Source organism: Colias philodice, chromosome 1 (assembly GCF_061535455.1).
Source record: "Colias philodice isolate Cphi_HAF_F1 chromosome 1, ilColPhil1 Martin Lab GWU primary, whole genome shotgun sequence".
NCBI lineage: Eukaryota > Metazoa > Arthropoda > Insecta > Lepidoptera > Pieridae > Colias > Colias philodice.
The window spans coordinates 11,081,076-11,099,771 of NC_143086.1; the positions used below are offsets into that span (position 1 = coordinate 11,081,076).

General features: G+C 33.7%; 2 protein-coding genes and 1 long non-coding RNA gene across 4 annotated transcripts in view; 2 read left to right on the top strand and 1 right to left on the bottom strand.

The window, feature by feature from the left end:
• Positions 1-18,696, top strand: part of LOC149491334 (uncharacterized) — a 423,150-nt gene that overhangs the window by 174,362 nt on the left and 230,092 nt on the right. The gene's annotated exons all lie outside the window — the stretch shown is intronic.
• Positions 1,840-11,251, top strand: LOC149491339 (uncharacterized). Of its 2 annotated transcripts, none has more exons than XM_089715208.1 (6): positions 1,840-2,037; positions 6,277-6,430; positions 8,422-8,605; positions 9,215-9,301; positions 9,378-9,467; positions 10,860-11,251. In XM_089715208.1, the coding sequence occupies exons 1-6, from the start codon at positions 2,021-2,023 to the stop codon at positions 10,958-10,960; spliced, it is 633 nt and encodes a 210-aa protein (XP_089571334.1). In that variant the 5' UTR covers positions 1,840-2,020; the 3' UTR covers positions 10,961-11,251. The 2 variants fall into 2 exon arrangements, with proteins under 2 accessions (XP_089571334.1, XP_089571326.1); XM_089715200.1 differs by having other exon boundaries at positions 1,842-2,037; positions 9,375-9,467.
• Positions 11,574-16,961, bottom strand: LOC149491340 (D-3-phosphoglycerate dehydrogenase). Its single transcript, XM_089715218.1, has 8 exons — positions 16,803-16,961; positions 16,180-16,320; positions 15,953-16,104; positions 14,843-15,062; positions 13,677-13,809; positions 12,952-13,067; positions 12,289-12,391; positions 11,574-11,851 (listed from the first exon to the last, which is right to left on the bottom strand). Exons 2-8 carry the CDS (start codon positions 16,312-16,314, stop codon positions 11,727-11,729), a joined length of 984 nt encoding a protein of 327 aa, XP_089571344.1. The 5' UTR covers positions 16,315-16,320; positions 16,803-16,961; the 3' UTR covers positions 11,574-11,726.

Sequence of the window (18,696 nt, forward strand, 5' to 3'; positions counted from 1 at the left end):
CCTGGTCGATCCGCCGTCATTCTATCCCTTGATCATTATTTGGATTTTCGAACAACTTACCCCTCTGTGATTCTATTCTATCGACCGCAAAAATAGGTACATCGCGACAAGTTTTAGGCGCCCTTGCAGCATCTTCAAGTCAAATGAAGTTATACCATACCAATCATACCATTGAGGTACTATGTACTTACCATACACCATATCATACCACAATCCGCTAACGTAAGTAAATAATAATATCCTATAGGCTATAATATGTAAATAGAGTTCCTGGCCGAATTCTAAACGAGCGAACATGAATTACAAGTCGCACAGGAATATTTAATTTTACTTTTTTTTCATTTTTCAAACCCATAAAGAGTACCTACTTAATATTCCATTACAAAAAGCAGGTTTGTGGTCTCCCTCACAAAAATTGGCTAAACAAGAATAGGTAGCGGACTGAGGGAACACATTAGGGATATCAAACATAGGTCTCAATGAAGTCTGCGGGTCTGCGACATGTGAAATGGCACCAGAGTACCTACTAGACAAGAAACACTACATTCGATTCCTTGCTAGAGAATATTTTTTGGAACATTTGAGCGGAGATATTAAAAACATCCAAAATTATTGTTACTAACAATTTCAAACTGTACAGAAATCGGTGGAGGTAGTTCACAAATAATAATAGTTGCACGACCTTCGTGACGTAGGTAGGTAGTTATACCACAGATTAGAGAATAGTTACTTCGTGTTATACCTATGTCCTATTATGTTGTATCCATTTGTATCATTTTGGTCTCCCCCTGATCATGCTCGCTGTAAAATGTCCGAAACGTATCTACCTACGCGTAGAGATCACAATGCACAATGAACAAAATATCACGTTAAAAATCCATAATAAAACGCAACATGTTAAATTATAAAAAAACATAATAATGCGATGTGAATATATTTCCTAAAGGCCCTCCACATAATAAAGTAAAAGCAAGAAAGGAAAAACTTCAGTAGGTAATTAGGTCATTTCCTGTCAAATATTATTATGACTTATGCAGAAGTTATTATTTGCCTTCGTCATGAGCATTCTGCATTCTAACGAAATGTTTATTACATGTCTAGGTCCGGCTGGTAACGGCACTCCGCACTTAAGCACGAATAAATGTTGTCACCTTTGACATTAAAGAAAGTAAACGTCTTGCGGTCACTCTTCTGCTGTTTTTTATATTAAAATTACCTAATTCATTCTGCTCCGTCCTGTTATAATTTGTATAAAAATACAATATACCTACCTACCTGTTTTAAATATTATGATGCAGGCGACTCGTATGTCGTATGTTTTTTAATTAATACGGGACATTATTGCATAACAAGTCTCAAAATTATTAATTGACTATTATTAAATCACAAATACCTAAGTCAATAATTTGCCTTTTATTAATAATACTTATTCGCTATGGTGATTTCAATAAGTTAAGCTTTTAATAAAAGCTTCAGTCGATCAGATTGTGTTAACGCATGAATTTGCTAATCTATGTTAAATGCTTGATTAATTATAATTAATGAGATAATATAAATGATAATTAAGTGCATGAAATCTAATCTTAAATATATGTGACCGTGCGTGCCTTTTTGTAACCGCGTCGGCTTAAAAACTACTAAGTGGTGGTGGCTACTATTCGGTCTAGTTACCGTTGCGTCTAATGGTTCTTACTCATCAGTAAATAAGTCACGGCGACCGTGACGTACGTCACAACAGGATTTGCCGTATTCAAAGTTTAACAAATGCATAGACATTCATGTGTGGAATGTTTGGCATGTGTAGACGCGCATGCTTCTCCGAATATAAATCAGGCTAGTGGTGTTGGGGTGGCGGGCGGCCACTGCAACACCGAAAGTCAGAGAGTATCGGAGGTGTCGGTCTTGGAACGGCAGATCAAGCGTGGCCTCCGTACGCTGTGGACCTGCACAACTACGCTCTGCAGAGAAAGGAACAACACTAGTGCTTCTTACAACATTCACAAAACACCACTCACCAAACATGAGGAGTCTCCCCCTGTAAGTAGACACTTATTTCTATTGTTTTGTCTATTACGTATCTAAGTACGTACGATAAAGCGGAATTGTAAGACCCCGCTGTGCGATTGCATTTGCGATGTCATAATATTATAATGAAACATTCACAGTCAGGTAGATAAAGGCATAGGTAGAAATATATAGAAATAGACCTGACATAAAATTACGATTCCAATTGCTAAGCGTTAACACCTTAAACTTCATAAATTAACTTTAATTTATTATAACAAATTAACTTTTTTATTATTTTTGTGTGTGAAGAATGTTAAACTGTAAACACTATTACTAAGTGTAACCTATGCCCATGAAATTAAAATAACTTTAAGCACTTTCTAACAGTGTATCTCTTACTGTATATATCTACCCATAGCTACATCCTAATCTCTATAGGTACCTATGTATTAAAGTTTATTGAAAACAACTTTTTCGGTCCTTAATAATATAGACAACAATGCGATCGATCATCAGAAAATTTAATTACGTTTTCGACAAAGAAAAAAAACAAAAGAACCGTGCAATTCAAATAATAATAATTAATGCAAGTAAACAATCTACGAAACCAATAAATAAGCTTGGAGCTTTTTTATATTATTTTTTATGAATGAAGTAATGAACGGTTGTTATGAACATAAAAGAGTTAAGTTTTATATATTAATGCAATAACTAAGTACTTATTTCTTATTCAACAATATTTAACAAAAAGATATTTCATAGTTGCGAAATCTCAATTGTAATTAAATATTGATGTACCTACATGTCCTTTATGGAAATGCAATTCATTTATACAACAAAAAAAACCTAATAAGAAAACCAACTTGTACGTAACAGAATTAATTCAATTAATTACAATGTATATATTGAATAAATTCATAACAATCTATGAGCTATGGAAAAAATAGCAATCAATATTGTTGTGGGTCTACAAAATGAGAACAATCTATTTCATAATTCGTGACTTATAAACCTTATTATGGAGCCCGATTTGACCTAGTGTAACACACACAAAGCAATTAATTTTCAAATTTATTTAGCGAAACCGAGAACCGGTTGAATGACTCGATCCCACGTTGAAAGCTAAGCCCGCGACCTACGATTAAGCAACTTTGATTTTATGTAGGATGAATAGTTACACATGCAGATAAGGTATTGGCACAGTACAAGGAACTGAGTACTACTTGTCCATATACAGCTCTTCAGTTTCATACAAACATAGTCACGACGCCTTTTCAACTTTGCAAATTTTTATAGATTATTTTCTCAGTAATTAATTAATATCAAATCATTCATTTCGTTTCATTAGTCTTTAAAGGCGTTAGTAGGTATCTCGAATAGTAAACTGACCAATGAAGATAAATACCAACAAGTCCAAACGTCTATTTTCAACTTTGCCTTTCAATTTGTCATTTGTCGAAGCGATGAATCTAGCTGTATCTACGCTGTACATATAGGATTATGTAAACAGTTAAAGACGTAATTTATCGAAAGTACAAATCCAATGACTTACATTGAAGATGGAATAAGTAGATTTAATTTAAAAATGAAGGTCATCTACTTTATTCAGAAAGTTATTTTTCAGAAACTATAAATTGATAGAAATTACGATTAAAATCAAGTGTTTATGTAATAATGAGTTATATGTCCTATACTTGAGCGTGCTTGAGCTTCTTGTAATATGGAGATATCTTGTGCGAAATATCATTGCGATTATAGTGCTTTCCGATTTCTTTTCGATATATAGGTATGTATAATTTTATTCAATCAAGACTTATTGGGCGTTTTTTTTATGTCAGAGCAAGCAAAGGGGTAGGTGGGCCACCTGATGTTAAGTGGTCACCACCGCCCATAAACACTTATGAGTATTCATCACTTAAGATAATACACATAGACAATACATAAATACCTATAGTCGCCTTTGCAACTGAAGTAAGAACATAACGTATAAATTGAAAAGTATTTCCGTACCTATCAATTCATTTTAAATTGAACCATTATTGTAATAAACCAATGGAAATACAATTACAACAAAAGCAAACTTGATAGTTGTATTGCTGTGTACCCATTCGTTTAACAACTGCAAAATAATGAATGCAACAACTTCCAGTAGTTGGCCTCAATTAATAAAAGATAATGTATTAAAATTCTGTTACAGCTACTTCTCGTTATTTTCGAGGACTCAGTCGTTGAGATTATTATTAACTCGAGTAGTTTAGGAATGCAGTTATAAACTATAATTCACTTAAGTATTTTTATTATATTCCAACGTGTTTGAAATATTTTTTGTAAAATATTAAAAATGAGCTGTCTGAAAGTATTATGTGCATGATAATAATATGTGCGAATATATGCAATCGCATGCAATGCAAACGCACACATTGATAGCCGGAGGCGTGACTACATGAAGATGCGCTCAAAAATACCTCTAGCACTTACTCAACATGACGGCAAACATAAAGACATTTGGTAATAATATACTATTACACAACTAGACGATTGGCATTTGTCTATAACTAAGAGTGACTTACAATTGTATACTTCAGTATCTTTTGCATTAACTAAGTGCATTGCGTCACTGAAGATATAAACAATTTGCGTGCATGCCCATAACCTAGTTATTTTTCATTGTTCCCATAACATTCACTACTTACCCAAGATCAATTATTGTACTGTGGGAAGATTCACGCGCAATAAGCTTCACAATATGCTTGTTTCGATTCGTAACGTTTTGCAAGCATTAGGCGTGCAATCGTAGTATGTACAACGTAAAATGCAATATATTGAGGTAAATTAAATCGATTTAAGATACAAGATACAAATTACAACCTCTCAGTCATCTCGTGTGTGCAGTGCTTCCTGATGTAGGTGCGTCACCCGTCAGGCGGAGGGGTCTGCCTCTAGTGCTAGCGGCTGCCGCATTGCATGGCGAGGTCACCCCAATTCTTACCACTTCTGGTTTTGGACCGAATGTCCTTGATGCGGTTGGAGTCAGACGATATTATATTCGATACATGCACGCACGTTTTACTAAATAACACAAACATAGAAAGTTTTACTTTTTCCGACGTGACGCGAAGCACCAATTCGATAGTTTTCGACTCCCGATGCATACTGAAGTACTATTGTTTTATCGCCTAATAAATCGACGTCGATAGTCAAAGAAACGATAAAATGTCAAGAATGCAGTTTTATTGATATTTTACTAATAAAGGCACGAGTTCGCGTTCGTGACCGGGTTTAGCTATGGCTAGATTGCTGTTATTTATGTGTGCATGTCATTGGATATTGTGATGTATTACATAAAATAGAGAAAGTTAAGGGAGATTGTCGTGATTTGATCGGAAGCGAATGCGGAACTTGCCTAGCTATCAACCTGACCTGACCCTGAGAGGGGACCTGTTACTTAACTCTATAAATAACGTGTTAACCTTTAGTAGGTATCCATCGACAGTTCTCTCACGCACTTGCGTCTATGTCCAAATGAAACGAAGTATGACCACGTATGACATTATCAAGACCATTTACTAACCGACATTCACCGAGCTTCGGTATATTTATTTATTCATATTTTGAGACTAATATGCCTCGTAAGATGTTATTGATAACAAAACATAATAAAATAAAATTATTTCCTAATAAGAATATAATTTTGTGGCATGTTTATATTACATCAAGCTAATTATCTACGCGTTTATAGTAATATATATTTTCGATCCGAACATACACCTTAAAGGATTTTGTAATACTTACCGTCTCTACGTAAATCCTCGTATTACTTCGACAATCCATAAAGGTTGAACGTACAAGGACATCGTGCAAAAACTTGATTCGCAAATTGATCAAACCATACGCACGTGCTATTTAGGCATATTTTAATGATCCCTGACATTTACCACATTATAATACAATACATTCTGATAATGAACTAACTAACGAAATAGGTACTTAATACAGATGTGTTTTTTTTTTTAGTAAACAGTATTATTTAGAAACCGTAAATGTAGTTTTACCTAGAACGTTAAAGTCCAAAAGAGACAGTCGATACAGTTAATGTATTTTTTCGAAATTAACATAAAGCATAGATGATGTGTCCTGAATATGCAATAAGGTTCTATTTACATAACTTTCAGCTTGCAGTCATTGCATGGGGCAAAGTGGGTCGTCTTCGTAGAAATGTTATAAATTATGATAATTGTGTTTGAACGATGGAATTTGTTTTACTTACAGATTCATTCTTCTAGCGTGCATAGCGTGGCAAGCGTCAGCGCGGCCTCAGGATGACTCAGAGCCCAGGGCAATTCCAAATCGGGGCCTTTTAAAACGAGGCTTAGTAGGAAAAGGCAAGCCTACAACGACTACCACCACAGCCGCCCCTGCAGAGGTAGGTGCTTAGAAAAGTTTAAGGCCTTTAAAAACAAACGATTTGTCTTATTGATTTTATAGTTTTACGTTAACAATGTCCATGGGGATATGATACATCTTTAAAATCAAACAATTAACGAAATTATTCAGAAATATATAACTACAAAATAAAGAAAAATATATATATCTTCTTATATATAAAAATGAATCGCAAAATGTGTTGGTAAGCGCATAACTCGAGAACGGCTGAACCGATTTCGATAATTCTTTTTTTATTATATTCCTTGAAGTACGAGGATGGTTTTTATGTAGGGAAAACGTAAATATGTACCACGGGCGAAGCCGGGGCGGACCGCTAGTCTAAAATAAATAAATCTTGTTCGTTCCAGCACTTGTAACTGAGGATTGTAATAATTTCTGGTTTGTGGGATTTGTCTCCGGATTTTGGATTGAATTATAACTGTTAGAATTTGAAAAACTACAAAAAAGATATGAATTGAATGCATTCTAACCAGAAAATTAATTCCAGTAAAAAAATACCGTTATATCCTTAATCCTTAGGTATATAAACTATATTTTAATTTGTTTAATTAATAAATAAAAGAATTTACATAATACACTTATAATATTTAAATAACTACTAAATCTTGATTAATTAATTATTTATGGGTAGATATTTAAAATAATTTACATTTTCCGCATTATTTACAACTAAGTCCTTTTAAGGAAAGTCAAACAGGTAGGTACTTTATCATCATAGGTTAATTATTATTTAAAAGCCATATGAATTCAAAATATTATTTCATTTACGGCGACGCGACTTTATAATATTTTTTGAATAAGCAAAGATTCTTATTTTTTAATAAGCATTTTTAAGTAGCTTACGACCTAACATCCTACATCGTTTTATATTTTCATAAAATATAAAACGATGTAGGAAAACTATACATATTTTGTACATTAAAAGTAATTTGCCTCTTTATATGGTATTTTGTTTGGCATTCTCTGACCTATCCGTTTAAATACTAATATATAGGTAATAAAAAAAATTACAAAGTTTTCTAGAAAATGCATGCTCCGATTTCCTGTTTGGTATTTAATAATTCTTATGTAGTTGGTAAAAACCAGTATCCAACCTCTATCTACAATCAAGGATCTTTGAGTAGGTAGTATTATTTCACGAACACGTAAGATCTTATCGTATATGTGCATATATTTTCTTGGTTCTATCTCGCTTCCCATATTGCTTAAGAATATTATATATTCTATTATGTAACGGCGTCTATGTTGTATTTTTAGTTGCGTTTACATTAATAGTCCTAAAATGTCAATATTGTTAGTTCAGGATGATATCTTTGCAACATTTTTATTCCATACCAAAGTGCTTACATAATGTTTACTTTTGACATTCGAACTCTCATGCATATAATGTTCCTACTTAGTACCTATCTAAATATATGAAATCATCGTTAAAATTGCATTCGTTACCGTGCGGCTCCGATGCACTCGTTGCCACATGATTGTCTTATGGGTATTTCCCTTTCAAGCACACGAGATGTCACACTCGAATCATTTAGTCCAAGGCGAGTCGGACCGCCCCGCACCCGATGGTCGGGCTGCCTTCACGAGTGACCTCTGCAACTCCCGTTCCTCGGTGGCATTTCTACGCGAATGACAATAACACATTCATACTGATTGAACTGGTTTCTGGTGGAATTATTGCGACCGCCGTTGGAATGTACAACTCTATATAATATAATCTCCTGGCTATGACGTCAATTTAAAAGTAGTAACAATAAATACGACAAGTGACACTTTGTCTTTTGCAGTCTTTATTTTTTATTTGTTTTATCGAGTATTTATCATCAGTTGAAACAATTTAAACTTTATGAAAGCCATACTTTCAAAATCATTAATGGAACAATTCAATGCTAGGTACTTATATAATTTTTTTAAAAATAAATTGCATTTTTTAATTGTAATAGTTTTAACATTTATTCAATGTTTCAGGAGGACGGTGATTATGAAGAAGAAGGAGATTACCCCGCAGAGGCTGAAGCCCAAGAGCCCTCAACAGAAGCAGCTCCCTCCTCGACTGAAGGCAAGAAGCTAGTCGCCGGAGGAGTGCGACCTTTCCGCAGCAACACCGATCTCTTGGAAGCACTTAAAAGGCGGCGAGCTCAAGTTGCTGAAGGTTAATATTTACAATTTATTAAAGATTTCTTTTGTCCTGCAAATACAAATAGAATAATAAATATATTGGTAGAATATGTTGCCGACAGAAAAAAGTAGTGACCTCTACTGATTTACACACATATTTTTATACTGACTGACCTCGCCGGTGTGGAAGTGGGTTAATATGTAACCTTATTTCCTACGAATTTCTTCACCACACTGAAAGTCAGTCTACAAATTTAATATTGGCATGTAATTGAAATATTTGGTAGACGGAAAATAATTACGCTTATTTTGTTAAAATATAACCCTAATGTGTGTTTATCCGTAATAAAACTATCTTATTAATATAATTATAAAATTTAAGCCTAATTATAAGGCACATAAATCGAGTTAATAATATGGTTTATGGCAGTCGTAGCACCATCCTTAATCACATCTCTCTTTTTTCTGAAAAAAAAAATTTCAAAATGAAAACTCGACTTACCTACACATCTTTGTATTATGCATAGATTGTTATTTATATAATTGAATGAATTTTTAAAAAAGAAAAAGAATTGCCCCTTTGAATTTTTAAGTTAAAATTGAGTGATTTTTGTTACCAAATAATATTTCGTTTTTCTTTTAGCTAAATTAGGACAATCATCCGTACCTGCTGCGTCACAGTCGCAATCTGTTGATGTTCAAACAGAGGCCCCTTCAAAGGCTAACTTCAGTAAGTATATTAGTCATTCATTAAATGGATTTACATAATATAATATCAAATATTAATTGTATATTTTATTCAGCAGGTAAAAAACGTTTTAATACAGCTACTCGTGAAACCAAATCTGAAGACGCTCCCGCGCAATCGAAACCGAGCAGAAGTCGTTTCAACAGACGTAAGTTACACAATTTTTCTATCTATCTTTTGAACAATCTTAAATATAATTAATTCCATTTTGTTGCACGATATTGTCACCACACGAAGTATAACTAAGATCATTAGATTCTACTACTATTTTTTCAATGTTTATCTATTATTATGTTTCTCTCCATAATACACGGGTACCACCAGAAGGAAGGTACCCGGTCCTTTGGGAGGCTTACGTGGGGACACAGGTCCAACTGTGTTGTGGGACACCAGCCGCAGCCTGCCCATGATTGCACTATAGAGATACAGCCCTGGGCAGTCCGCGGCCGATGCAGGACTATTGTAAAATATGGGAATTAAAAATCTGGGTTATGGAAGGAGGTGTTCAGTGGATCGGTAGGTTGGGTCTATGGGGACTATGGACGTCTGCCTTTTCAATATTAAAAATTGAAAGTGATGGCAGACGGTGACACGCCAGCTCGGTCGATGGGCTCCCAAAAAGGTTACCGAAAATGGCAACAAGGGGGCAACATCAGCTGAGCGGCTGGGGGTGTAGAGAGGTGCGGCACCGGTTTCACCATCGCGGGCCCGCGGGCCCGGAGCGGGTTTCCCCGCTATTACGCCATTAGACACTTCCACCCCCGAGCATATAGCTCTGGCGGCTCCACTCTGGACGGCCAACAAAGGCAAGCCAGAGGTGGGGGATCCTGAACCTCGTCATTGTTCACTCCGAACTGCCACCGGGACAGCCCAGAGGTGAGGACAGGGACCTCCCCCGGGAGCGCTCGGTCCCGCGGGTGTCCTGCGGGGTGACTGACTGCACGGCTGGGATATCTATTGTAGATATGCCAACCGGGGGCGATGGGGTCGTCACATCCCTACGCCTTATTATTATTATAGTCCCAGAGTCTTAGTTTACGTAAAAATAGTAAGTGTGAAATATGACTTTTTAAAAATGTTCATTTTTTTTAATACCTGTTGTATTACCATGTAGAAACATTACCTACATACGCATTCTCATCAAGTACGTAGGCTTGTAGGTACCAATAAAGCACTATTACGAAAATGTTTAACCATAAACTTTTTTAATTGCTTATTATAATTTAAATAATACTGATACCAAAAACTATATTTTAATAACATACCTACTTTATACTGTGTTGCGTGTCATTTTGCAATATAATTATAGATTTCGTAAAGCTATTTTAGCAACGATTAACGTACGTAGTAGTTTAGATTTATGATAAACGGCTTGTGGTTTCTATTGCCCCAAATTTGTTTACCCCTATTTCCGTCGTAACTTGTTTGTTTTTCTAAATGCCTATCATTAAGTGATCAATCTGAAGAAATTAACATCTTAATGTTTCCTATAGAATGATGATTAATTGGTAGGTATACTTAAACTATTTTATACTTTCAGCGTCATCAAGGTCCGTACAAGAAGCAGACCCAATTGAGGAACAAAACGACGCCGCCCCCACGGTCAGGACCGGCAGGCAATTCAGACGTGGTGGAAACTAGTTCCTTGCTCCTTACTTCTCATTTGTTCCTATCCTTTCTCATCCTTTCCTTTATCCCAATAAGGTTATAACTTATAATTGTATAAAATCTGCCCCTTGCCTATTCGTGACTGTAAAAGAACTTTATACATTTCCTTAAAACCATTTCTCCTTTACCTGTATCCATATCACTGCCATTAGAATACTCTGGTCTGAACTTAGTAAGTTCCAATGAATTAGAGATTTTATATACTTACCTACTATATTGTAAATTATATTTCTAAGTGTTTTTAAATAAATAATTTAAAATATCTTTTGTATTATTACTTCAAAAATAATATAGTTCTCAGCTAATATAAAAATAAAAATCTACCTTTACAAAAAGAATCTTCGCTTTTATTTAAATAGCTCATAATTATGTTAAATATGTACATATTGTGATACATATATACATGTATAATTTTTGAAGTTTAGTATATTAATGAAGTGAAACAATAAAATTATAATTAGTTAATGATATAATATTTGAGAGATTAGTGTTATTTCGTTACTTACGTTTTCATTACTACGTTTAAAGATAACTCTGAAAACGTATATATTTTATTTAAGGGTGGGGAAAATGAAAAAAGACATAGTTATCTATAAGAAAATACATTTATGTAGAACTTAATGAGAAATTACAATCTAACAGTCGATACAAAATTATAAAAATACTTTGAAGTAAATTATACGTAAAGTAATTTAAATACAGATATGTTTATATCTTGGAAATTATATTTTGTGGCTCTTCACTTCGATAAGACACGGGTCACTTCAGCAAGTGGTGTGTTGTATGTACCAGGCTTCACTAAATTCACCAGCTGTTCTGCTATTTCTTGTCCCACTCGAACTTGAGCCTCTTTTGTAGACGCTCCTGGAAAATTACTTCATTAAGTCGAGACAATTGAATGAAACAAAAATGCAGTCAACATCAAAAAAAAGTCCAATTGTCACTGACGCAAATAAAGAACAGGATGTATAAAACTCGTTTCAGCACGTAGACAACATTATTATAAAACGTAGAGGTCAAAGGATATATTTATATGTTACTTTTCCATGCGAAATCGGTGACCTTTTTTGAAAATTCATATTTGACAAACAGGATTAACATTTACAAGCGATGGTTGATATTAATATTGGTACTATTATAAAATGATCTGTTCCTTATGTTTATTTTACAAAGGCAAAACGTATATATATCATGCTGATCACCTTTCTCGTATACCTCTCTACTTCCTGCATGGTAAGTTGTTTTAATAGTAAGGTTTATTTTATATATTTTATCGTGTGATTGCTAATTGTTATACAAACCTAAATGTGGTGTCGCAATAACAGCTGGGTGCTGGATGATCTCTAAAGTAAGGGGATCTGTAGGAGGCTCTTGTTCGAACACGTCGAGAGCAGCGCCACCAACCTAAAGGAATAAGTAAAGTTTTTTTTTTATAATTTCTATTATTATTTATTCATCTTAATTATGACAGTCCATGTAAAAAATATTGAATGATAAATAGGTATGTATTAAATTCAAAATCTTTTAACTTTACGTGCCCTTGGTATACAGACAAAAAGCGCAAAGAATTACTCTTACGAAAACCATGTGAAACACCAAACGTCGCCCACTTTACCACTATTTGCGGAAAATCCCTGCCAACGTTGGTATGCTTTTTGATTTTAGCCTGCCTGCCTAAAGTGTGAAGTCCCACGTACCCATGCGGTAATGAGCAGTAGTAGTGTAGGTACATAATAATAATTATGTTTCACTGATCGCTTTTCTTTACAGACAAGTATGTAGATCAGCCTTCTGTGTACCTCCAGACCGATACATAGAGATCATTTATTTTGTTAGTTCTCAACCGGAATCGAACCAAGGACAGGTCTACGCTCACACGTTTATTATTGCAATATGGGAAGCTTAAACAAAACTTGTGATGAAATTCCTGTTATGTAATGACTTGTATTGTAATGTAATTCTACCTGTCCAGCATTAAGGGCGTCAAGGAAATCTTTCTCCTTGATGAGACCGCCTCGACCAACGTTTATGATTTTGACTCCTTTTTTGCAGCGTTTCAACACATCTGCGTTAATGAAATCTGAAAAAATATGGTTGTTAAATAAACGTGTAAAAACCTGTTCATTAATTAGTAGCCAATTACTAGTAGTTAAGTTGCAAAAATGTGAAGTTTTAATTTTTTTCAATTGCACAATTATGATTTTAACTTGGTTCCATTTGGAGACTAATCAATAAAACCAAAAAAATGATTCCTAAATCCAAAAAATTCAATTATTAGTTAATAAATATCGTTACTATTAGCATTATCAGTTATCCTATAGTTTCAGATAACATTTAATACGCCTTATAGTGATAGCTATTTATATATCATTACAATAATTGTAATAATTTTATCAAGTCGAGTCATTAATTATCTTAATTATGTTTGCTTTAAAAAAATTCCACTCCTATCACAACATTTGTGTTCATTTCATGACTTTGTATTAAAAAATATTATTGCGTTAAAATTTATTGTACCTATTTGTACACAAATCTGAGTTTAATCAAAAGCAAGGCTATCAATTAATATAAGTATTATAGGTACAGGTTATAATCCCCTTGTTTGTTATGTATGAATGATGCAAGTGATTCCCAGTTCACACTATTATATTTTGTTATCATTTGACATAATAACAATAACAAGACTTACTGCGTGTGGACTCAATGAGGGGCGTGTGTAGCGTGATGTAATCAGCCAAAGGCCAGATCTCTTCCAGCTCCATTTTTGTTACATCAAACTGCTTGCATTGCTCTGCAGATACGAAGGGATCGAAGCCGATAACCTGAAAAAAAGAAATAATTAACAATTTTCTAAATTTAATGTATAGTGTTTTACACATGCTTTATATTGGTTTTTTGTATTAGCTGGCTGTTACTCTCCCAAGTCAGAATTAAGAAGGATGTAGTCTCCAGGTTTAAATCATCATCAAATTTAGACATCCAACAAACACATAAATAGTGTTTACGTAATACATTCGAAAAACATAACTCTTCTTCTTACACCGTCCGATAATAAACGGAGCATAAATTCGCAAAGTATGTTAAATTTCTTATCTCAAGTCACATGTTCTATTAGTAGTTGTGGCGATAACGATAAAAGTACCTCTGATTATAATTTTTATTGTTTTAGTTTTTTTACTAGATTCTAGGTTTGAATAAAATAATTACGAGCACATGCGGTCCTTTGCCTTGGATATTTTTTCGAAAGAAGTGTCGTTAGTTTTAATATTCTACTGTATATACCTTGTATACATGGTCTAAGCAATATTTCGTGAAAAATGGATTCTAATAAACTTTTCAAAAAGTCATTTTTTGTATTGATATTTTTATCTGATATGGTATAGGTATAGGATTTGGAATATTGGTTATTATAAGGATATTCATATTCGAATTAGCAAAGCAGGATAATGAGCTTCGTTCGCTTTGCTCTTCATTGATTGAAAACAATAACATATTCGCATCATGAGCCATAATCACAAGGAAAATAAATTCGCTATCCTTAAACTATGACGTTAAATAGTTACATAAGTAACTGGTACCTAATTTTCGCAAGCAATACTAGTTAATGTTTTATTAAAACGTTTAATACATGGGTTACAATAATATGATTCGAATTTCCGTCGTTCTTTCTTATATTTCCGAACTGATATTACGAGTATTCCAAAGGTCTACCTCTGGAATTTATTTAAAGAGTTCGATAGCGATTTTATAAATGCTTCATTGGAACTATGAAAGAGTAAAGAATATGATTTTAATTCTATAAAATTATTCTCGATACAACTTTTTTAGATTTGCACAAATCAAATTGACAATTACCTTCATTCCAAAAGCGCGCATACGGATAGCGACTTCGCGGCCAACTCTTCCCAGTCCAAGGACAGCCAGCACCTTTCCATTAACTTCTGTGCCTGTGTACAGGGCGCGATCCCACCGGCCAGCCTTCAAGGCTGAGGCTGCTGGGACCACGTGCCTGGCCAGGTTCAATATCAGCCCGCAAGTGAGCTCGCAAGCACTCATTGCATTCGCGCCTGGAGCACTAGAATCAATGTCATGGTGTTACAATAATATGTAGGTGGCTAGAACCCGTGGAAAACTCGCATAACCCGAGTAAAACACCGGCTTATAATATATCTCCATACCAAATTTCATGCATATCCGATCAGCTGTTTTTGAGTAAAAGAGCAACAAACATACAGCCATACATTCTTACATACAAATTTATTATATTAATAGTAGTAGTAGGATAGTTTCCGACCATAATAGTTTTGCTGTGTTTATTAACGTCAATTGCGGGAAATAGGTGGAATTCAAAGTCAAATATCAATTGACACTTGCGATAGTACCAAGAGTCCAAGAGTACACAAATTACAAAGCTTCTGACAGGAATAACTTTATTCGGCTCACATCTTCATCAGAAGGAAATAGAACAACGCCAAAACAGTGATCTTTCAATTGAGATAAAGACACTTAGGCATGACATTTTTTTATATTTTTTGAATACTTAATAGTAACTCTTATATATTTAACATTGTCAACTATTTAAACAAACAATTCAACTACATACATATTTAAACAAACAATTACTTATTTAATGTAGACGTTCAGATATTGAACTTCACCAATGTCATAATTTCAAATGATAAAGATAACAGAGCATTGACTTTAGATATGGATAGAAATGAATTATTGACCTAATGCACAGGAAATATTCGATATCAATTATATCGACGTGCATATTTAATATACAATTAAAAAATTCATGAATATTCATTATCGATTATAGAAAAAGATTACTTGACTCCATTAACACGCTCAGAATTTTTATTTTTACATAATCATTTATCTTTACCATTTCTATTTCATTCTATTGGTGATTGTAAATTGGTACCATTTGTGGGAACACGTAGTATGATATTATTAACTTACTTAATAACACCGATTTGTTTCTGACCAGCGGCATTTACATCAATATTGTCTACCCCTGCACCAGCTCGTCCAACTACCAGCAGTTTGGATCCTGCGTCTAATATTTCCTTTGTCACCTGAGAGGCTGATCTTACCACCAACGCATTATATTTCTAGAAAGAATGAGAGTATGAGAAATCCTAGTTACAAATATAATTCAAGCATATTCTTTTTTGTGTCTAACTTACAGGGATTTCGTTCAAGAGTTCGTCTTTGGTTATTTTAGCTTTTGATGCTACTTCGATGCCGTGGGACTTGAGAATCTCCGCGCAATTAGCGCCAACTCCGTCAACAATCAACACTGATTTAATGTCGAGACCCATTGTTGTCTGCAATAGAAAAATATGTGGAGGCTAATTTTGTTGTAATATCATATGGCATGTATGAAATATATTTTATAACATAACATAATAAATATACTGTATTAGATACGAGTAAGGTGTATAAAAATAAATCAGTGCTAAAATATTGCTCAAAGCCACAATCCATCCCTCAGAACCGTCTCGTACAGAGTTACACCACATCTAAACGTACTACATTAACATAACCGGTTTTTCGCGTTACAAAAAATAAATCACATTTTATGTGAAATTTACTCCTATTCAATATATTTCCCACTGAATTGGGCAATAAAATCCTAAGGTACCAATTAAAGGTTAAATCGGGACAAATCAACATAATATGGTAATGAGAGAGCACATTGTTTGCAAATTAATATTTCGTCAACACATACAAAATAAATTACGCTGGTGATTATGCGATTAATTAAAACGGTACTTTACCGGCTTAAGTAATGAGCGTTTAAACTTACATTTTAAACTGGTAAATGAAGATGTATGTCCTGTTCAGTGGTGTGATTGCTACTGAGGTCCACAAGTCGTGTTGAGTCGGAGTAGTCCGACCACGTACCTATTTATATTTATCAATATACGATAGCTAGCACATTGAGAGAACGCGAACACAGTATAAGGCAAACATTATAATTCGTACTATCGATGTTTGTTGCGTCCAGGTTGCGTCATTAGGTTATATTATCATCTGCGTGATGGCAGCAAACAAAAAATAAACAGAAATTTTTGAATATGATGGCAAACAATTATAAGTATTTTTATATATAACTAAGATATACCTTAATAAATGACAACAGAAGATAAGAACCCCTATATGAGATTAGGCTATTATTTTGAGGAGGTCTACGTCGTTATTTTGTATTCTTGTTACTCAAAAAATTGGCTCAAACATTATGAATTGCGTTTCTAATATTAAATAGTATTACTATTTGGAGACGATTATTATTCGATAGTACCTAATCTAGGAATCATAAAATAAAAATTATTTACTATCCAGTTGCTTTATTGTAGGTAGGTACCTAAGTTTTAATGCCCTTTGATTAGCAGACTTTTAGAGGTATTATCGACCAATTTCGTCTAGGTCCATTATTAGTTATTATACATATAAGTGCAGATCATTATACTGTAGTAATATCAATGCGGCTATTTGAAAAAAAAAAATTTTTCAGATACTGCATAGTTTTAAGTTTGTTTTCAAACTTATGATTTTCATGGTTCATACCTACTTCAGTTTAACATTGAATGCATCCCAAAAATAACTATTTTTTAATCATGCGATTAGAGCTGAAGTAAGATATACCGATCAACTATTTATTTTAAAATAATTTTACATGAAACATTAACCTTTGGCATATTATTTATTTGCGTAGGGTTATCTCTTCCAAACAGACTGGTGTAATCCGCTTATGAAATACGATTGTTTATTAATAAATGGGTACGTAGTAAAAACACAGACAATACAATAATTCTAATCTAAATTTAAGTAACTACTTAATATGTATTATAAAGAGAAAAGTGTTATTTGTTTCTTTGCTCTATACAGGGTGTAATCGTTAAGTGTGCACAAGCGATTATTCCGTTACTATTGCAGATATCAAAAAACTTTTAACTGATATCGAAAGTACTTAACCTAATGAGTAAAATGGCCATAATAAATTTAAAAAAATAAAACGAGAAATATCCAAAAATGCTACATTAAACGCTCCCATACATTTTATTTCCCATACATTTTGTATTCATAGCAGATTTTCGAAGTGATGTCCTCATTGTATTGCACAATGAGGACATCACAGTTTCTAAATGAACTTCCCTTCAAATTTGCGAAGTAATTAAAGCAGAAAACCAAAAAAAGAAAGAAAAAGCTAAAATCTTTCATATTAAATGTACATGGGATATTCGTATCTCATACTAAATGTATGGGAGGGTTTCAGGTTAATTTTTTAGACATTTCTCGTTTTATTTTTAAAAATTTATTACGGCCATTTTACTCATTATGTTAAGTACTTTCGATATCAGTTTAAAGTTTTTTGATATCTGTAATAGTTACGGAATAATCGCCTGTGCACACTTAACGATTACACCCTGTATATTATGTCTATAGACTCTGAAAATACTTGACCGATTCGAAAAGATCTTTCACCAGCAAAAGGCTAGTTACATTATTCCTAAGAATGTCAATTTATAGATATTATAAAAAATTTCATGGGCCATATTTAATTTTGTTTTTATCCCGGGTTAACCCTGGCGTCGGCTAGTAACTAAATAAATCGATCGCGCTATAAAAATACGTTTCTCATTTGTTCGTTCTAATCTCCGGCATATAATATGTTTCTTGATAGATTATTCGATAAGAGG